This window comes from Falco naumanni, assembly GCF_017639655.2.
Source record: "Falco naumanni isolate bFalNau1 chromosome 6 unlocalized genomic scaffold, bFalNau1.pat SUPER_6_unloc_3, whole genome shotgun sequence".
Taxonomy (NCBI): domain Eukaryota; kingdom Metazoa; phylum Chordata; class Aves; order Falconiformes; family Falconidae; genus Falco; species Falco naumanni.
In genome coordinates this window covers 7,466-30,360 of record NW_024427326.1, presented here as the reverse complement: position 1 = coordinate 30,360, position 22,895 = coordinate 7,466, and the positions used below count along the sequence as shown (strand labels likewise).

General features: G+C 41.2%; 1 protein-coding gene across 1 annotated transcript; it reads right to left on the bottom strand.

Annotated features, from left to right (window-relative positions):
• Window positions 1-299: 299 nt before the first annotated feature.
• LOC121081783 (aprataxin and PNK-like factor) lies at window positions 300-21,861 on the bottom strand. Its single transcript, XM_040581010.1, has 7 exons — window positions 21,723-21,861; window positions 19,450-19,631; window positions 16,403-16,791; window positions 9,355-9,480; window positions 6,867-6,913; window positions 5,574-5,612; window positions 300-808 (listed from the first exon to the last, which is right to left on the bottom strand). The coding sequence occupies exons 1-7, from the start codon at window positions 21,859-21,861 to the stop codon at window positions 603-605; spliced, it is 1,128 nt and encodes a 375-aa protein (XP_040436944.1). The 3' UTR covers window positions 300-602.
• Window positions 21,862-22,895: the final 1,034 nt, after the last annotated feature.

The window sequence follows — 22,895 nt, the reverse complement described above, 5'->3', positions numbered from 1 at the left end:
CAACCAAGCGGTTCGATAGGCTGATATACTGTTCTCAAGTGATTTACACATATTGTATTTAACTCCTGCACATCAAGAGAATCAAAGAAATGACACCCAAGAGGAAAGCCAGTAGCACTGCACTAACTCAAAAGAACGTTAAAAAAATTTAGACAAACTCCCCAGTGATGGCCAAGAAGTAGTCTGCGATACTGCAGGTGGGCAGTGTAACTCCCCTTCATCCAACACTGTACATACTGTCTTTCAGCAAAAGAAAAGCCTTTCTTAAGGCCAGTATTTCTTTCAAGCACTGCAAGAAGCATTAACAACCTTTAAAACTGTATTTCAAACTATGAAATACCAATGGTGCTGCATAAGAGATAGATGAGGGGAGGGGGAAACACAAAAAAGTTTCAGAGCTCAGTCCTCTGGCTCCACCACTTAACAAAACAAAAAAACCCATACGGAAAAGAAAGCCCTTGCTGAATCCCCTCACCCTCATTAAAATCCTCCTGCAGTGCCTACATCACTGAGGAAAAAACAGTTTTCAAAGCAGTTCCCCTCCTTACACATCCATGTTTCACCATAACCAGCTTGGACATTTGTAACATCGGTCCATGCAGCTACTTTTTGGTTCTAACAAATCTAGACGCTTCTTGCAAAAGCGTTTCAACATCTTCGTTATCCTTGTCTTCTGAACTTGGTTCCCAGTCAGAGTCTTCGTCGGTAGGTTCGCACTCCTCTTCCTCATCACCTCTAAAGCTGTCACCAAGGTCATACTCATTTGGTTCATCATCATTGGCACCGTCTTTCTCCACAGCCCTTTCTCCTGTAGGGACAACAATGCCATATATTCATGAATAATAAATACAGAACTAAAGAGACCTTGCAGGGGCCATCTAGTTAGCCCCTCTCCTCAACAGGAGAAAGGCTCAACTAAAGCACTCTATCCAATGCTGACAGTTTTGTGTGTGATTTTCAAGACTACTATGAAAAGCTGTACCATCCCTCTCTGACCACTTCTGCAGGGCTTACCAGTCTGATCAATTAAGAAAGTTCTCCCTAGTGGCTTTTCTTCCAGCACTTGGAAAACAGTAATCAGGCCTCTTCTGACAACATCTTCTGATACCAGAAGAAACCAGTATCAGACAACGTCTTCTGGCAACTCTCCTTTCCTGAAGCAGTGGCATACACCATTTCCCTGGTCTTCTTCCCGTCACTTCTGTACCTAAACGAGGCATCTTTCTTGGCATTTAGCCCCTAGCTCTTGCTAGACAGCTATTCTGACCCTAAATTTTCTGCCTGCACCCATCCATATTTACTTAGGGCTATTTTATACTCTTGCTCTTTAGAATCTGACATGGCTTTGAATTCCCATTCACTTCCTTCCTGAGCTTCAGGGGAGCAAAGACAATCTCATAGATCACTCGCCTCCTACGCTCTCAACTTGGATCTGTGCTGGGTAGTCTGTGCTTCCTTTCTGCACACAGGTTAAGGAAACAACAAATGCTCAACACTTCTTTCCTGAGCTGGAGGCAGCCTACCCATTTCCCAGTTCAGTCTATTCTATCGCACTGCTGTCTCATCTGCTGCCTATCCATCTTCTGCACAACCTACACGTTGTGATCAAATTGCCTTCTGTCTTCACAGTATGTCACAATACTCTGTACTGGCAGGAATCAAAGACTTGGAAACCTCTATGTATGAGAAATGGATGCTGCTCACAGCATGTTCTTAAACGTTTTTTAGGCAGCTTGTCTTGCTGTCATCCTTTAATTGCTCAAATACGTTGGCATATTTAAACCAATTCCCAGAGACAGGGTAATCCTGCTTTTTGAAGAAGCCTTATCTACCTGACTCGGTAGCATCTGGGCAAAGTTGCCGCCCTAGCAGCATTGCCTTCTCCTTTGACTTACCAGTAGCTGTGAACCTTTAACAAGTTGATTTCCACTGCTTTTGGACTTTGCCAGATGTGCACAACCATTGCTCTACCAGCCTATGCTACCTCCTTTTTCCTACATGCCCACAATTCCTAACTAGCCACCGTCTGTTAATATTCCACTCATGTTATGCTGCCCTTAAGTCATACCGCTGAGTAAAGCTCTATTTGTTCCTTTTCCCCCCAGCCTCCGCTTTCTGCATTCTTCTCTCATCTGGAGATAACCTGTCAATGATCTCATACAAGTCATTTATCTGTTGAGCAGTTCTTATCATCTTTTATATGAAACTAGAAATGTGCTTTTCTTCTCAGCTACACAACCCAGTCCAAATCAGCCATGTTTATACCAACCTCACGCATGTCTTCGCAGCTTCTTGAAACCTCGGGTCAGAGCTCCAGACACTCAAGCTATGCGTGTGGTGAACAAGCAAGAACACCAGCACCTGATGTAGTCAGATCACATCCTCTGTCAGTTACATTTTTCTGCTAGTGGGAATGTTACTATTCCAGCATTATCTTATGGTCTGATTAACATTTTATACTCTATAGCAGCTCTCACCCTAGGTTTTCAAAAGCATTTACAGTCAAGTCCCTCAAAGGTACACAATTTTATGGGTGAACTGTGCTACAGAGGCACCCAATGACTACCTTGAATAGAGTCAGCCACGTGTGACGCAGCCGATACTACAACTGAGAGATATCCTGTGGGCAGCAATCTATACTGTGCACCACCTAGCAGAAAATCCTGAAAATGTCCAGCTGTCAATTTCAGCTGTAACCCCATATGATGCTTGCTAGTTTGCTGTTTACCAGACTTTAGAGGAAAGTAATCATGCCCATGTTTACCCATAACAGCAGAATTTCTTCTAAGAATCACGGACTATGGTTGTGCAGAAGGAATTACGTCTCAGAGGGAGACGTTGAAACAAAGATGCTAAATACATTAAGAACAAAACCTCTCTTCTCAGACGAGGCCTGTGAGAATAATAAGCCCAAGACCTGCTTAGCAAAGAAAAGCTGCTCTTACAGCACTGCAGGTATTTTACAACAGAAATAGGAATTCTGCAAAAAATACTGATGACTTCCATATGTTTCCTACAAATGTACAAGGAGCATACTATGTTTTTCATCCCCATCCACCAATGTCTTTAGATTTCAGCAGCAAATGATGCGCTTCCGTCCAGGTCTTCTCACGCCAGCTCTTTCTGCTATAGTCTAATTCAGCTCCACAGCCCCTGAAGCTGCTCATTAAGCACAATCCTGCCTTTCCCCTGTTCCATATTTATAAAGATGACCTTGAAACATTCTCTGAAAGTATGTCCTTTACGTGGGGAGAAAAAGCTTGCTGACCACCCCTTTCCACAGGGTTGTATCTGGAAGTGACCTGATCAGCTTGCTAGATAACATACAAAGAAGTGTGTAGCAGAATTATGCATAGGCCATAGCCACAGCAGGTCGTTTGTCCCAGTAGCAACAAGGTAGTAAGGTCATTCAGCAGTGACAATGTAATGACAACGTAACTCTAGCCTTTCTCCTTTTTTTTTCCTTCGTCTCTTACAGCTATTCCCCCAGTAATTAGCCTTAGACTATTTCGCAGAACACAGAACACATTCTCTATGGGCAACTTGGAATCCATCTCGTAGCAATTACACTAACGATGTTAAAAACTAAAGGTGGCAAGTACCATGTAGGTGGCACCCTTCTTCTCTTGGCTGGTGGAGTTTCAGTACACTTGTACGGAAATTAATCCTGCTGTGCTTAACAGTGCAGTTGTGCCAAACAGCACGAAATAAAGGCTAATGGAACCCTGCCTGTGTGATCTTGCATGGCTCGGGACGACTGCCTCAGATGCGAGCTTGCTGAGTGCAACCTTTTACAAGCTTTGACCTCAAGACAACTAAGCAAGCCAGTCAACAAGATAGTGAGGGGAAAATATAAATTTAAAAAAATCATCAAATACAAACAGAACTTTAACGAGTGAATTACCTTCTTCCCACTGTGCATGGAATATCAATTTTTCCCTGGTTCGTTCTTAGGAAGAGGAGCTGAATTTAACAGATTGAGTTTCACTCCCACGTCAAAGTTTTACACGCTTACAAGAGAAGCACTTTTCCATCCGTAGCCACACCTGGCTGACCACCTGCCACGAGCTGCACGCGCAGGATCTACCGTTCCAGTAAGGAAGGTGTTCTTATGAAAGGCACAGCTACAATTTAAAACCTTCAAGATTAGCTTTAATTAGCTTCAGATATGCACACAGTCCAGCTTGCTTCATTATAAAGTCTTAACCACTCGCTGCACTTACAATGCTGCTAACAATTTTCACCACTCTACAATGCACATTTCTGCAAGGCAGCGGCGATCAAGATGGGGCTCGTACTTGCATCATGGGATGTGGCAAAGCATACAGCTAACAAGTATGCCTCAGAACACGCTAGTGCACAGATACAACCACACCAAGCATTCAGTGGCAGCCAAAGTACACACATACACGATAAGGAAATGGGATGGGAAATACATTTCTGAGTGGAAAGCAAGTCACAGAACAGAATGGAGGCCAAACCACTTTGTCTAGAAAACTACAGCTATTTGCACTTCAATTTACTTTCTCTAGAAGGCGTATCTCTCTATTTTGAAGATTTCTTTAGGAAATGTCCAGCCACACCTTGGTGATCTCAAAGACGTCAAGTTAGTTCCCACTTCCACTCGAGAGGCAGCAGCTCCACATCCTCATGCCTTGTTCAGGCCAGTGAATACGGCATATTATCAGACTATCAGACTGCTCTTCAAAGCTCACTTTTAAATTCTTTTAGAAATAACAGGAAGCTTCACATTTGGAAGCCAAACTGAGACAAAAAAAATTCCAGACAAAAGATGCCTGGAAACAGACCTAAAGGATATTTAAAACTAGAGCCCATGCACCTGCAACATGTAAGCTAATATTATTGGCAGCCGCAAAGCAAGCTAGGTGTACTACTGGTGAATGGAGGAGATACTCATACACAGTATTACAGGTTACATTATCAAGAGAGACTACAGCTTGCCTGTGATACTACAAAATGCTCACTGATGCCTAGAAACTAAACTTTGCAGGACACGTGCGTAGTTTACAGTGAATGCCGCCCCCAGCTGAAAGGCATTACCCTTCTTCTACACTTCAGTCCTAACAAGCCTGTAACATCAATACCTCAGAGTAAATCTAAGAAAAGCTCATCGCCACATCCACAGGTATCATTTGAAAGTTATTTCGAGGTCAATGCAACGCAGAAGGAATATCTCAATGTTTCAAGAGCCATCAGTCTTCATGGGGTAACCTTAACTAGCTGTGGATGAACTACTGGCTCCTTTCGTCCTATTATGAACCCTCTTTAAGGAAGGAAGAATTGGTTTGGTCACACTCGTCTCTCCTTAAAACATTTGTTTGTTTCGCTGCCCGCTTCCAGGGAAGCACAGGTGTGCTCAGCCAGGACGCCTGGCACAAATCCAATTCAGCACTATTACTTGTGAAAAAGGAAGCAGAGTTTTACTAAAATAACGACTACCTTCTCCTCGGGTAAGTGTTATCAAGCATCTCCAGCACTACTAAATGCCCAAAACCCAAAGCAGATCAGTTGCATCCCATGATGATGTGCCCGTTCATACCATCAGAACATACCATTTTTTGAAGTTCGTTGTCGTGTTCGTCTTTCAGTTACTAAAGAAAGAAATGTTATTAGTCAGGTCAGAGTACAACATAGCAATAAGGGTTATTCCTAGGGGTTGCTACAACAGAAGACTGACTTATTAAAAGAAATGCTGCAATGGTTGTGCTGTCTTCACAAGTGTAAAAACTACTCTGCTGCCCCCAAAAGACCTTTTTTTTTTTTTATTAAATGATTCTTGAAAGATTACCCAGATGAACAACTCTTACAAGTAGGAACCATGCTGCCTGCAGACAAATGTCATCAGTACTGGTTGCGGGTTTTAAAGCAGAAAATTGCAGTATTTCAAAGCATTTAAATATTTTACACCATTGTTTCCATAAATGCAATTCCTCCTTATTAACCATAGAACCATAGAATGGTTTGGGTTGGAAGGGACCTAAAAGGTCATGTAGTTCCACCCCTCCTGCCATGGGCAGGAGTAACGTCATAATACTGATTTTTTAAAGTAAAATGCATTATCATTACATTTCCATAACTGTTCTGCTCTAAAGCATTCTTCTTTGCATTGGGAATTAAATTGGAAAAAAACCCTTCAAGTCCAATAATTAAGAAAAAGCACAAAAAAATGCAAAGTATCTCTCTGAATTCTCTAAGAACAGACAAAATGTAAACAGTACATTCCCCTGTGTTTTGCAACAAGTCTAGTTACTGGAACATAGAAAGACTTTTAGAATATAAGCTCAGATTCAGTTTTAATTATATCCTCTCCAAGCCTCAACAGAACACACATGCTATGGGGATGGGAAAAAAAGGTATAGAAAAAATTTACCGCAGTATCCATTTGAAATGTTGAGAAATACTTCAGTGTATTCCCTGTTTTCACTGTAATACTCCAGCTCCAAATGGAGGAAGCAGAATAGAGAGATCTGCTAAGATCACACTACACCATGCTTAATTTTCAAAAAAACCTGTTAAACTCATGAAAATAGCCACTTGCCACGTGGCATGTTTCTCAAATCCTAAGATACAAAGCATACAAACTACATCAATGGTGTCTGACCCAGACCATCTTGCTTCAGTTGAAAAACATTTAAAAAAGTGAATGTTAAGTGTGCAGCGGCCAAGCAACCTGAACTTCCTTATCAGTGTCAAGGGCAGCACCTCATGCTTAAGAGCAAGGGCGCAGGGCAACACAGAGCAAGCCGCAAATGCAGTGTTACTCACTTAAAGCATTTTATTCCGAGGTTTTGGCATCAATTACTGGGTTTGGGGTTTCTTCAGCTATACTGAACAACTTGGCTTACCTGGAGGTGCACTGTGCTTGTATTCTAGCTTATGCTGTGGATTCTTCCTGCAAAGAAGAAAACAGTACAAGCTTGATTTGTCACCTTGTTCCACGCTTAACAAGAGCTCAGCAAGTTCCCAGAACTCCTTTGTATTTTGTGAATAATTTTAATTTCTTTTTTAAATAAAATTCTGTGACCAGTGCTTTACTGCAGTGTCTCAGCATATCGAATGTAGGGTGGAAAAAAAAAATAGGGTTCAGTAAGAGTTCCTCTTGTTTCGGCCTTTAATGAAAAAAAAAAAGAAAAAAAAAAAGCTGATCAAAACCAAGAGATGAGATAGTTCCCAAAGTTGTAAGATGAGATGCATTTGTTCAGCATAATAAGAACTGATCCAATTATTTACTCTCACTAGAAACGAAACCAGAACATGAACCTCTGGTGCATAAAGCACAATGCACGCCCAGTGCATCACAAGTCTCAGATACCCAGGCAAAGCTTCAATATTCTGCAACATAAAGCTACAAATCAAATAGTTTGGGAAAATTATTGCTTGTCGCAAAGTAGTATCACAGGGAAAGGACATAGAAGGATTGTTAAGAGAGATTATTCATTTCTGCAATATGCTGCTGCAATCCAGAAAGTTCAACATACAAGTGTGTATGTCTTCTATTAAAAAACAGCATCAATGCAATGAAAAAAATAAAATTAAACTTACTCTGGGATCTGCAGTAAATGCTGCCCTCATTCAGGCTGTGATCCAGGTCATAACACGCTGATTTATCCCCCTCCACACACCCCCACCCCCTAAGCAGTCATCCAATGCTGTTCTAATATTTTAACTCGGTCCCACTTACATCGTGCTAATCTGTTGTGTTAGTGCATTAGAGGCTTTTCTCAAGGCTGCACGTTAAAATAGTTTCAGCTCAATGTACTGTTTTGCAGAAAATTAAAAAAAAAAATATCCAACTTTGGAAGAAAACTGGATCAGTTGTCATAATTTTTGCTTCTGAAAAGAATGAAAGCCCACTATTTAAGAATGACATACCACGTGACATTGCTTGAAACACAAGATTAATTTCTGTAACTGCAGAATTTTGGGGATATTTTACAAAACACCCTTGCTGTGAAGACCGCCTTGTAAAACTAGTTAGTTATTTGTTTTCTTATTCTTCAAAACCAGCATACTCTTCAGTAGAAATACCTTATTTTCATGTCAGATAACGTGACAAATTCACATACTTCAAGTTGATTTACAGTTTTATGGCTACTGCTGTCCCAAAGTACATGACATGTGCATTAGAAGGGATTGTTACCTGAATAAAAACATGCAAGTACACCTTTTTTTAAATACACTGTACTGAAACAAAAACAGTTGCCTAATTCGGTGTTTTGCAAGTATTGTCAGCATCAGAGCATTTGATCCCAACTCAAGGCATAGCACTTAGATAATTCAATTAGGTATTCAAGTAGTAGCCAGCAGATAAAGACAACAAAAATAACATGAAAACCCTTCAAATGACACCTGTTGCTTCTACCCCCAAAAGAATGAAACGCAGATTAAGAAAAGATCAACTAATGCAGCACAGGAGTTGTCTTACCTGCAAGGGGAGACAGTTTTAGTTCCGCTGTACTCCTGGAAAGCATGTCGGCAATTTCATGACCGGTATAAACCCAGATTCCTGCTCCCGAGATGAGAAATTCATCTCACAGAAGTTTTTCAGATGAGAAATACTTCTGTGTTAGCTGAACGTAAGATGGCTTTTTCCTAAAAGCTACCCTCATTTTCTTACATTTTGTGAGGAACACGCTCTTTAGGATCATCACACTTCCCAGGAGAGAGAGAAAATGTTTTTGCTCAAGCACAATCTTGAACAGCAGCTGTTCGTTTCAGTATTCCCCCACAGAAGGGCTGTTGCCTCAAAATATATCCCTTTGTCCATTGCACCAATTACAAAGCAGTCATGAAACTCTGCTAAATAAAAGTGTAAAACCTAGATGTTGAGAAACAAATGGAACAAAAGGATCTTTTGAATCAACAGTGGTTAAAAGAAGCAGCAGTCTGCCATGAACTGGATTTTCTTGCTGGTACCTAAATTATGCTTGCTTACACATCAAATACGGATTAAAACAGAGAGTTTGTACAAAACCTCAACAAATATTTTATCAATATCTAAACTAAAAGTTACATATCAGGAACAACGCGTAACAATAAATTATTGTTTCTATACAAGAAGAACAGTTTACTGCATGTTGAAAAGTGAAAAAGGTTTGATTTTTGGGCCGCTGAATAGGTTTCAAAAGTCAAGTCTTCAGGTTCACCGGCTGAAATCACAAAAAAAATTTTGCACAGACTTGGGTGGTGTAAAGGTAGAAGTCTGCCCACAGCAGATTTTGGAAGGCCACAGTCGAGGTTTAACATCACTATCCTATAGCCATTTTGCAACTCCAGGGGAGAACATTCTTAACCGGTAAAACAAGCAAAGCCATTTTGCACAGTGCTTCTTACCTGTAACAAGCCGTTCCATACGGACATTCAGGCCGGTTATCTTTGTTATCCTGAGTTACGATCTCGGTTTCATGATAGTCATCATCGTGAGGGTGACTGAACTGCTGAAAGTGAAGGGGATTCTTCCTGCAAAAGACAAAGATAGATCAAGAACCGACTATTCCATTTTTACGCAAGAAGTGGACACAAGAAAGGTGTTACTGAATCAGTGACAACTCATTTTTCTGTGGTTACAGAAAGAGCAGCTTTTAACGTTTAATTTATGCAGAATCTAAGACCTGCTTTCAGGGTAAGAGAAGAAAAGTTTTGTCTCAGCACATGCCGCAAGAGGTTAAAACACGAATTCTCCTGTTTGCCACCAGCTTCAAGTTTCAGACCTCCAACACATACACAATCTCCTGATGTAGTCATATAGCACGAATCTCACTGAGCAGCTGGCTCCGTTAGGACTCCCTCTGGAGCTGTGCAAGTGCCACACAAACCTCTCGCAAAGTCTCAGCTCAAGCCGCAAGGATCACCCCTGGCAGCCGAGCAACTGCAGCACTGGAGACTTCCCACGCTCTCCGGTGATCGCCTGTGAGCTTTAGGCAATAGGTCTCAATCATTCTGTTCCGTGTGAAAGTTACTTCTCACTTGAATACTTCAAATGCCAGCGTATTATTCCAGAGGGATGAAGTACTGAGGCCTGAGCAACAGGCCCCGAGCCAAAGCTGACCTCTAGACAAACCCGCCAACCAAACATTAAATATATTTAGTATCCAAACATCAGCGAAATATGCACGATCATTAACTATGTATGACCATTAGCGAAAGACAGATAAAATATAATCATTAGTGAAGATACCGTGTGTCCTGCCTTGCTTAGAGGCAGGTGGTCAAGGCCATGAAACCAGGTATTTTCTGTGGTTAAAATCCAGCAGATACAGGAATCTCCCTCGGGTCCTCCCTGAGCCCTGGCCAGGCTTTGGTGGGATCTGACAGGAGAGTGAAACCAGATGTCTCTGCATTTGAAGTTATGTGAACTTGTTTATTCCCTAGTATAAAAGCCGGAGCCTCTCGCAGTGACGTTGGAGACCTCACCTACCAGATGCCCTGCGTAGGACTTCCCAGCTGCCGGGACAGGCTCTCCAGATCCTTGCTGCAACAAGATCCCCAGCGACTGCAGATCTGGGTGATGGTAATATATTAGGGGAACTGGTGATGTATCTGTCTTAATCACTACAGCTAACGGCGAATAGTAATGATCGGGTGCATTGCCTTGCTTATCTCTTTCACCGCTTGAATCAGGGTATCGTAGGCTAACCCTTTTGTACGTGCATATGCCTTATTTTCGGCATTAATTTGAAACAAACAGTAAAGCAAGGTTATTTTGTGTATTGGTGTCTGCGTGCCATCTACCGACCCTGTCAGTTGGCAAAACACGGAGCAGTCTACTGGACATGACACCGATGGTGCTCTCAGGTTTGCCTTGGCTACCGTGGCATTTTATTTGAAATACCAAATCACAACGACGACATGAAGTTGTACCGTAAGACACAGCTCGGAGCCACACCAACGTCAGTGATGAGAGCGCATTACCAGCATCCATGACTTCGTGCTCTACAACACTTAGTCGAATCCAAGGTGAGCAAGCAGCGAATACACATATATGCATCATTCAAAGGCCTTTTCTACTGCTTCGAGGCAACAGGCTTGCGTGCACACCGTACAAGACACAGCAACTATAAACAACATCACTTAGTGAAGATTTTCTGTAAAGCGATGCTAAAAAGAACACAGAAAAACACATCATGACTTCAGGAGAAATTCAGGTGTCAGATCAAAAGACACTACATAAAAATTATGTCACAGCGTGAACATACTGTACTAAAAGCAAATCTATTTTTCCCCAATGATTTCTTTTAGAGACACTTTTTCTCAAGCGTATTTAAAAGCAAGAAATGGGAGATGCTTTAAGAAATGATTTTCCAAAAGATATCCGCAAAAGACTTCTGTGATTTACCACATCAATTCCCAGCACACATAATCTTCAACATGTTTGTGCAAATTATAAACGTTACCTGCTTGCCTCAAGCAAGAGGAACAACTTTAAACTAGAGCGAGTACTGCTTTAATTTGTACTTGTTACTGCTGCACTGAGAAACACAAAGCCAGAACCATGTATGTAGCTCGCCACATACACAACAGCTCCCTCACTGACCACAGGCACTCCTTCCTTTAAATTCACAACCGGCTCTTTGGAACTTTCTGCGGAACAGACAGTATTAATTTCAGCATTTCAACTAACAACATAAGAAAAAAAGCTTTTGTTACAGCTTTGGCAAAACGACTACTTGAGTGCTGTGAGCTCTACTAACCATTCAGGCACCAAAAAAAAGACTAGATATTTAGTATTAATACTTTACATCTCCATTTGCCTGGTACCTTTCATTCAGGAAGCTCAGCAAGCAAGCTACAGATAAACTCTTCCATGAGTTACTTATCAGAGATCCAGTGTGCCTCAGATCTACTTACACAGCTGACAGACGCCTCGTCCTGGTCTTTTCTGTTAATTTCTGCAGACTGTAGGGTAAGTCAATACTGTTTCACTAGATATCACTGCAAAGTTGCATCTAGCAGTATTTTATTCCACAAGTTCTCAGGAAACATCACCAAATTCAGGCTGGCTCCCTACTTCCTTTGCCATTCAAAAATAAATGGGATGAAACCAAGTAATTTTAGAGACCGCTTGCTTTGTTTTCTAAATGCACAGAGCTAACTTACTAGCAATACTAGCTAGAATTTTAATTCGGTCATTTGAAACACAATTCATCTTCTCAAAGGGATACAGAAGCAGCTAACGCTCTGTGAAATCAGTTTAATACTTATTCCTACAATAAGATCCTAGTCACCAAGGAAAGAAGGCCTAACAGCTGTCAATTAGCTAACCTATTCTGTTTTAGGTGACAGCCAGTTCCTTTCAAAAATTTACTTCAAAAGCTATTTGGCCAATACCAAACAGCCCTTATTGCAGGAGAGAAAAAAAAAAAAAGAAGAGAGAGGAGAGAAAAGAAAGAGAGAGGAGAGGAAAGAGAGAAAAGAGTATAGGAGGAAGCAGTAAGAAAAAGGAAAGGGTCTCGATGTATGCTTCCTATCACTGGGCTTCAGGATTTTTTGGGCCAGTGGATGATGCTCCTCAAGTTATTATACTTTACGTGTGAAGCACCTTAAACATGTCCTACTTCAGATGCTCAGGACTAGAAAAAAAAATAATCATAGTTTATCCTACCTTGATGTGGATAATTTATACTCACTCCACTTCTATATGTTGTGCAACAATATCCAGCAAAATGAAAAGAAGCAGAGAAGTGCATAGCTTCTATTAAGCAAATATTATCCCTTCTTGCAAAAATCTTCTTCCTTTTATTAGGACTTTGGTTTGTTTGAGGGTTGTTTGGGTTTTTTTGAATACAAGAGATCTCAGTTGTAAGAGCGCACCATCTTTCATGCTGGAAGTTGCACTCCAAAGTTATTTAGTTTTACAACAAAACCTCGCTGCATAGGAATATGTCATTAGTATGATCAAAAGAAAATCATTAAGCTTTACTTGCACAAAAATTAACCAATGAAAAGCCTATTTTAAGAATAAAGTTTTAGGAGACCTGCCTTCTCATAAACATATACAGAAGCTCTGAATTGGTGTCCCTGCGCTTTGCGTTGCAGAAAATTACACAAATAATTACACAAGTAAAACTTAGAAAGTTCTTCAGAATCGACGCAGTCATCTCAAGCAGAAGCTGAGTGTCGCTCAGTGAAATATTCAAGACAGTTTTCATCGATGCAGCTCCCAAGAGCATCTTAAAAGCTTCTTCTAAAGCAAATTTAAGTGGTAAGGTCAGAATCCCTGGCTCTTCATAATCACATGCAGGAGACTCCTGCCATCCCAAGGGCTTATTTTCTCAGCCTACTAAAGAAACTGGTAGTGAAAATATAATGAATTACCCGCACTAGCTGTAAAGCCATGGAATTCAAGTCTGAAGTTACAAACACCTTACACACACCTGCGGTGTAAGTTCTAAATTGTAAGTCTTATTAGAAAACAGGTCTCAAAAAAAGACAGATGCAAGTCTGTAGCTGCCAGATGTACAAGCTGAAGGTGAAATGAAAAATACTGATTTTCATAAACAAGCAAACAAAGATCAAAGTATTTCGAAGAATGCACACACAAATCCAAAGGTTGGTTGAGCGTGCCCTGCTTTGACAGTTCCAGGAAAGGTTCACACACACCCAGTCAGCACAGAACAGTATCACCGGCTAGCAAAAGGACAGAACCCTGGACCAAAATTGTGAATGACAGTTTCAGAGATGAGAGTTCAGCTGTATCGCACCGCTACTATGCGGCCCTTGAAATCGGGGGGGTGGGTTCGGATTGGGTTTTATTTTTAATTCCCTATTCTTCTAACTTGGGAAAAACAAGCAGCAGACAAGAAAATGAACCAAAGACAGTATTCAAAGGGTCAGCTCCTTGACAACAAATATAGTCAGACATAACATACACAGAGCACGTTGCCTCCTAGTGGGAACAGCAGTTTCTTTCGATTTGGTAAAAGCTTCAGACTACCACAGAAAGAGAATCTCACACTGAGGAGGACCACAAGAAGAATCATCTCTGGAGCGAGAGCTGTGAATCAAGCTGGATTCTTTCAAAAGCAGTGGTTTCCAATTCATAAACGAAGAAACTGAGCTATGGGTTACAAAGTTATTTCCTAAATGTTTCAGCTATGTGTTGTGTAAGAGACGTCTAATAAAATCAACTAAACTAACATTTCATCTTTTCAGCTTGTGCCGTTCTGCCAGGCACCTACCAAAGGTGCCTGTCATATCCAGAAGGCAAGTGTCTCTCAACAGCAGTTCACAAAATAAAGACTAGAAAACTGAAGAGCATTTAGTTATCGGATAAATGACATTTGATGACTATGAAACCTCACCTAGAAAGAACACTTTAAGGAAATGGCTTGGTTACCAAAGCAGTCCTCATTTGAGATGTTGACTCCTACAGCACCTTGCGTCAGAAGACACCTTTCATAAGGTGAATGGAAGGAGACGAAAACCAACTACTCATTGTACTGAAAAGAGCACTCAAAGCAGCTTCTCTTCCTCAGCAACTCTACAAACCAGGTTTTGCTCAAGGAAAACACCACACCATGAAAAACTGAATACGCGACCCATGTGTTCCTTCAAAGCGTCCACTCACATCACACATGCGTACATTTCTGTCAAAAACAGGGGTAACTGCAATGGCTTGCTTTACTCCACCACAGCCATCTCATCGATGCAGAATGACTCCTTAGTATTTGCTTTTAATGCAAGCCCACCAAGACAGACTACAAAGCACCTTGCTTTGCTGCAAACCAGCAGGTTTCGTCTCATGACAGTTCCTGAAGATCAGAACCGACGGGTTTGATACTTCCTATTTACAAATTTCTCCAACAAAGTAAGATTTTGTTATGTGCTATTTCAGAGCATTCTTTTTTCTTATAAAGCAACGCTTCCCAAAAGAGCTGCCGCCAAATGTTTTAGAATAAAGACCCAAGAAGAAATGTGCACGTGCAGACTCCTATTCCACATTACCTGTAACTAAAACTTGCCTTCCAAAACATTAGGAACCCTTCAGCATGTCAGAGCATTACACCAGCTTAACCCCCACACAGGGGAAAACTTGTCTGAGCAAAAAGAAAAGGAGCTGGAGCAAACTAAAGGCTGCATTTGGACTACCGGATCAGCTTGACTGCCTAATAAAACATGTTTCCCTCATAATCATTAAGGGCAAAAATTGAGATGCGTGAAAGTATGCTACGTGTAAACTTGAAGTCTGTAGCGTTCATTAATGCGACAGCTTTACGCTTTTGATATACCGTTACCTGCAGCAATAGGCACGCCAAATACATACAAGAACCCCTTTACTTGTCCTGGCTTCTTTTCTGAGCAACCTCAGGTTTTACTATCGCTCAAGCCGCTTGGGGGAAGAGGAAAAAAATACAAAAGCAATAACAGTAATAATAATTTTAAAAAAAATAATCACAGGCCCCCCTGCTTCCTGGATTAGCCTTATCTTTTGTGCTTACAATGTACATGGATTTATCTGGAGCTCAAAACCTTCTCCAAAATGCAGTTTGCAGGTCACTGGTCACTTCCTAGCCTCAGGAACACCTCTAGATTCCTATCTTCCATTCAATACATTAACACACCACACTACAGACCTTGCCTGGGCAGAAAGAACGAGCAGGAGACCAGGCACGCAGCACTGGCGTTTTTGAACTTTGCTGCAACCTTTGTAGCGCACAAAACATCTGTATGACAGATCCTTCACCGTGAATCGAGAGGATATGAGTAGCAGAAAAAAAAATAGTAATATATTGTCCCTCAATTGAAGTATCACCAAAGACACTGACCAGGTAAGGGTACTGACCAGAGAAGGGTTAACAGGGAGTTTATAAGTGTGACTTGTTCGGGTTTTAAGGGGGGTCCGAACGCTTTAAAAAAAACCCAAAAGTGCAGACTGGCCAAGTTATAACAAAAGTAGTTCTTCATTATTTAGGGATAACAAATAGTAAGTATTTTAAATATTCAGATCACAAAGCATGCAATACCTTCATCTTTCATAAAAGTTTCAGCTGCTAATAAAATAAGCCCACAGGGTCTATGTTGGGCATTTCAATCATTTACATCTCTTCTCCCTGCTGGTACATGTACTCTACACACAGCGGGGTTTCTTTCTTTTCTTTTTAAAGTGGACCTTTGTTTCTTATTTCCTACGACACTGCACTGTTCAATTTGCTCAAGTAAATCATCCTTGTTTAGGCTATATTGGCAGTTAGCAAGACATCCTGGCTCCTCCTTTTAGACTTTTAGAATTCTTGTTATGCCACTGGTTTCTCATCAGTCCCCCGTTTACCAAAAGTTCTTTTTCAAATCAAAGCTTGTAACCGCTTTACTGTTTACTCTTCTGTAGCTAAGACAGTACTTCTTAATAACAAGCTAGCTTAAGCTAGTTTTATTTTTGCTTTACCTGTAACAGCCTGTTCCATACATGCAAGGTGTCCTCTTACGCTTGTTGTGTTTGGAGCTTTCTGAAGTATCTGCACTTCTGGTTGAATCAGAAATCTCAGTCTTGTAATCCAGATTTGCATCAGGCTCAAGAATCCCTTCCTGGGCACCAAAAGATTGGGAAGTCCTGCCCCAGTGAGCTTGTTGGCTTATAGAACCAGTAATCTGCTCTTTCTTTTCTGTGTCCTCAATTCTATTTTCTTTACTGGAGATCTGACCTACTCTTTTAGACAATTTACTATGCAGCTGCCTATCTTTTTTTTCCAGAGAACTTCCAGGGGGTTTTGTTCCAGTCTTGCCATTTCCTTCTATGTTTCTCATGGTATTCTCAAGAGGAAATCCAGATGCATTCTGTGGAACAAGGTTACATTTTGAAGGACCTGAAAATGTACACGCTTCAGAATTAAAAGCTTTAAGGTCAACTCCGCCTCATCGTTCCTGTTTTCAAAGGGAGAGAATCATAGAAGAGCCCAGGTTGGAAAGGACCTCAAAAGATCATCTGGGCCAGCCTTTAAAATCTTCTACCCCACTTTCCAAACTCAAGTTAGCTGCTAAATACACCTGCTGAATGAAAGGCTCAAGTTCAGAACACACACGCACTTTAAAGGAAAACTTATTCTAGAGCTCCCGTCCTCAGCTTCAGTTCCCTCACGACACGGTCAGGCTCCTCTCTCACCACCTCGTTTGTGAATAGTCCAAGGACTTCAGTTTACACTAACTTTTGATTGGAAGTACTGCTCCTGAAAAATGAATGCGGATTATACATGTGACGATACAGTAGCCTCTATAAGAACGTACCCTCCTATACAATAATCAATTTCAATCCCTTAAATAGCAAGCTAGATGGAAGATATCTATTTATCTATATGCAGGAGATACAGGGAATTCATGACACACACCTTGAGCTTAATCCCACCCCAATACATCTTAAACGCTTCAGCTTGTGACTCTAAATCATACAAGAGTTTGTCAGTAGACACCATTAAGTAAAAATTTCCCTTTTGACAAATCCTGCATTTTAAAGTTTGGAACACACGTCCGCTGAAAATAAGAGATGTGTGCTTTAGAAAAAGGATACGAGATACGTAACCAAGACAAGAGCACTGTCCCAACAACTGAGACGTCACCCAGAAGCAGACCCGTATCGAAGGCTGAACTACTTTGGTACATTACCAAACTATTCAAAAGTTTCTGCTCTCTACAGTTTGTGATCTAAGTTCCTCCTCCAGGAGATGTATACTTAGTTTACATGGATGTGTTTGGCAGAGCTGGAAAATCAGGTGGCAGTTACCTATTTGATTTTGTTCCTTTCAATGCAAGCCTCATAAACTGTTAACCAAAACCCGAGGCAATTACATGTGAGCAGCGGGGTGATTAAGAAAGGGCAAAGTCAGAATTAGTATCAAATGATCCAGACAGCAGCATATTTAGTAAGTCGGCTTGGAGACAAAGGTGACTTTTTTTATTAAGACTCCCAAAGTAAGGCTCAGTAAACAACTGCCGCTCAGGTAATAACCCTTCATTTGCAAAGCAGAACTAAATGACTCTAATTTGCCACTTCCACTTGTGACTTCTCTGCTACATACTTCATACTGCGTATTACATGCCTGTATTGTATGTAATGAGACTAAACACTTCCACGGGCATGATGATGACGACTAGTTAAAAAACAGGTCGTAATCAAAGAAAACCAAAGACAACAGCGCTATTGGCACTCGCTATGACACACGTGTGACCTCTGCCATCTGGTGGCTGCCGGCACTTAAAAGAACTAAGAATCTTTTCAGTTCCTACCCTACAGGACATTTTCTCAGTTGCCTTAATCATGACAGCAGCAGCGTGATTCTGGTTTTGATATCAAAATGCCAGTCTTTTAGAGCTCTCTAAGATTATTACTTGTGCTTGAACTAACCTACTATTTTTTCTGCAAAGTTCTGAAGGCAAGTACACTGTGCTTCAGATAAGAAATATTTCTAGAACGATCAGGAGAAAATAAGTAAGGCTTCACAGAAGCTCACAAGTCAGAACACTTCTTCAGATAAAAAGAGCCACTACTTTATATCCCAACTATCCCGAAGGGTACGCTCGCCATGAGTAACGCGTTTCAGCTAACCTTATGATTTAATTAAAAAACAAAACCCTAAGAGTTTTCAGTGTCAAAATCCACAAAGCATTATCTAGTAACGGGATTGTAAGTGTTTTATAGATCCTAGAACAGATCCAGGCAATTCTAATGCTAGAGATTGGAAACACCTCCCCCAGGCTGTTCACTTACAGGAAAAGTCAGTGAAAGCCTCAGTTTGCTCTCACCAAAATACTGTTTCACTTTGGTAACGATCCTCCTCTTTTCATTACTAGCAGCATTTCACTGCCTATAAACGCAGCTGTAATTTGGGGACACACAGAGACTGACCAGCTGAAGCGTCTGTTCGCTTATTGCCACAGAGCATTTTGGATTTCAGATTACTTTTTCTTGTCTGTCCTTCTTTTTTGACTCAGATTTTGAGATCGTGGCACAAGCACACTCCATGCTACCTTTCTTCAAAGCGCAGCAGTTGCTACGCCATGTACCATCGTTCCCTGACCATAAAACTTTACCGAGAACGGCACGAGTTTGGGCAAAGTCCAGTACCACATTACATCAGTGTCATACCATCACCTATCCCTAAAAGGTTCTCGGAGAAAGAAACCACACACCAAGCCACTCCTAGGACCAGTACTTTGGCCCATGTCTACCAGCCTCTTGCTGTAAAGCTGAAAAGTCTGGTATTCCTGTGGAACTTTGGGAGCCAAAGTTCCAGATCCCAAGGAAGAAGTGCAAAAAACCTACTCTCATGAAGGCTTCCACCGTCCTCGCTATAGAGCTCTCCAATGGACTGGCATTTCAAAACAACTGCTGAACAACAAATTACAAGCAGAACACACGTAGACCCAGCCTTCAACACCACACTGTGAGCTACATTCTCAGTTTTTGAAATACCACGGTTCTTCCCTGAGCCAAAACATTACCTGAGATGAAGGGACAGGCATGGAAAGACAGCTCCTTTTCCCTTCATCTTGCTCTTCACCTTCAAAATCCTCTGCAGTTTCTTCAGAAGCTGATCTCTTTTTCTGCTGCACATTTACTTCTGGTTTTAATGATGCCGTATTACTTTTTCCTCCTCTCCCTTGGCCTTTTTTCATTCTACTACCTTAAAAGAAAAACAAAAGGGTTCTTTTGGAATGCAACTTTTTACAGTGAAATCCTGACCACATTAGAAATCTAAATCTGCGCTGAAGCAGAACATTGGGCAAAAAGCACGAGAAGTAGCAGCGCTGGGCATGTGCTGTTTCAACCACACATTTTTCATTCCCTGCTTACAGGATAAAAAAGCATATTTTAGAATGAAACAGATGCTTGAGGGGCAAATTTGCAGGAAAACAATAAATATGTGGCAAAGGATATTCGGGATTGACTGTCTCAGTGCCACTGACAAGTTCATTTCCACAATAGGAGCGGATCAGTAAACTACACGGTCCAAGGACAACTTTTACCACACATCTTTTGTGTTAGTATCACCTCAGATAACCACTTTATGCACACAAACATCAATTAGGACACGGCAAAATCAGGGTATGCCCACCTGCCTAGTCACCCACATCACAGCCCATTATTTCATCGGCCAGTAACCAACAGAAAGACAGCGAACGTTGTGCCTCCCGTTGGAAAGCTTCACAGCTCAGAAAACCGCAAGATCTCTGTCCTGAAGGGCTATTGCTGGATATACAGCTGGGAGACAGCCAGGGCCAGACAGCTCCATCTGCTGCAAAACGCATGCAGAAGGAAAATACTTGATGCCATTTTGCAAGACTTCAAAAACTCTCCCCCTTCAAAAAATAGCCATGTGCCAGAGTCATGTTTACAAAGCAAGGAACGGTTCAAATATTAATGTTTGACTTCAAAATCACAAATCACTGTTACCTTCCCAGTAAGAAGACAGACAGGGGGAGAAGAAAAACAAAAAAGGGGCAGCCTCTTAGTTTTACTCTCTACCTTTCTACCTTCCCACCCAATATCACCTTAGAAAGATGCAAACCGTTTCACAGTTTTAAGGAAATATTTTAGATTTGCAGAAGAGATCGGTTGTTTTATTAAAGCAACCCATCCTAAACTAGAATCATTCCCTCACATAGGGATTTTTTAAACAGCTCCAGCAGTGTTCATACATATCCCTAGCTCCCCCAAGGTCAGGCCTTCAACAGCACACAGGTGTCCCCGGCCCACACAGCTTCAAATCTCTACAGCTACCTGACCAAAGCGTTCAGCCTTTGAAACAAACGTTAGATACACATACATATCAAAAAGTACAGTACTTGCGGAGACAAAACAAACGAAACCCCTCACCCTACACACATACACCCCCTCCAAAGGCAAGAAAGCAATCACGCTAGCGCAGGACCAAAGACAGTCAGCAGAGGTCCTCTGGTACCTGCAATTTTTATACCTGAGGGAATAAGCCAGCAGGGAACAGTCTAGAGTTTGAAAGGGGAAGTAAGGGGGGAAAAACTTTTGTAAGTTCCTGGTACTTTTGTAAGTTCCATCCAAAATGGAACTATTAGGCATGCATTCATATTCTTGTAAGGGAATGAAAATTTTGGATTTTGTTTTTCTAAAACCAGGGAAATATGCACTTGACAAGTAATTTAATTAAGTCAAGTACACAAGGTGAGTTTCTGGTGATACAGAGTGAGGCTCTAACAGTTAAAACAGAGACCTTTATATGCAAGTGCTTTTTGTCTCTGGTTTTTTAAACAAACATTAGGAATATGGAAGTTAAGGGGGGGAAAAATTTTGACTCACATTCTGAACTGCCTACCAAATGAAACTATTGAAAATAGTTTCACTTTCAAATGAAAATTTGAAAAAATGCTGCTGTCTGGATCATTTGATACTAATTCTGACTTTGCCCTTTCTTAATCACACCCGAGGCAATTACATTTGAGCAGCGGTTTTGGTTAACAGTTTATGAGGCTTGCATTGAAAGGAACAAAATCAAATAGGTAACTGCCACCTGATGTTCCAGCTCTGCCAAACACATCCATGTAAACTGATCAGAAAGAGCTCTGTCACACCCAGGACTGATGACAAAGGAGGCAGAAGTCAGTCTCTGTTGGCTGCCAGGCACGGAGCACGGGAAGAGAAGGAACAAATTAATACTTTCTATCACCACCATTACAATTACAGTTATATCAAGGCACATAAATATATATTGGTGTGCAAACGTACTACACTGCAAACCTACCTCCTTCCCTTAGAGGCTCAGAAATCCTCTGAACCAGGGGGTCTCTTTCCAGCATCCAAGATGGAAGCACTCTCTTTCTTTGAATAGATTTTGATGGTTTGCTTTCATTATCGCCAGAAAGAGGAACCTGAAAAAACATTTACTCTTTAGTACCTTTTCCCAGTTACAAAAGAGGGGAGGAAGAAATAGATCACAAGTTTGTACCAGTTATGCCCTTCAAATGCAGCCTGGACAACTACCTACTTTTTGGATGGTGTCCATTGCCTGAAATTATTTTTTTTTTCCCCCACACTTCCCCCTCGCTCAGAAAAAACAACATCTATAGAAACCTTCATGCAGTAAAAAAACCTCTTTAGACCTTTGGAGGAAATATCTGAAAGGCTACAAACTTCAAGTTTCATAGAAGAGCCTTACCAGCACCTTGCTATAGAGTTTCCACATGTAGAGCTAAAGACAAACAGCAGGTTTAACAAACAAACACCTATTTGTCAAAAAAAAAATTCCCAACCAATCAACTAAAAACCCAGAAAAGTCTTGCTACCCTTCTTTCAACTTACTTCTCTAGAAATGAACCACACTCTAAACCTTGGCTGCAAAAACAATGCAAATACACCAAAGTCATGTTCGACACATACTTCTTTACTGCAAGTAATGCCATCAGTTTGAATCTTTACTTACTAAAAGGTAAGTAGCCATCCAGGGATCTCAGCTACAGTAAAGGCTGATACTTCATTTGTTATATGTAGTTATTATCTACTATACAATGATGTTGACCCACGTGTCCCTTCTAACTGGATACACAACAGAAGATCTAAGAAAAATCCCACTTGCTCCATACACTATTTATCAGACTGTCTGAAAGCCACTTGACTTGGTAACATTTTCAAAAAGCAAAAGATGGTTTTTTTGAAAACTCTGTTTTGCTGGACAGCATGCTGGCTACCAGAGAAAAACCGGAGGGCTGGTTGTTTGGCTGTGTGTTTGTAATGGATCTTGACAACACAGCTCCATCACAGCTGTACGACTCAAATGAAATAGGCTGCTAGGACGCAATAAACAGACACTATTTACAGGCAGCACAAGGTATCTGCAGGGCAACTACAGGCTCTCCAGAGAGACATTTTAGAGGCTTCTAGGCGGGTTGGAAGAACAGTCATTCATTCCCCTGGACCT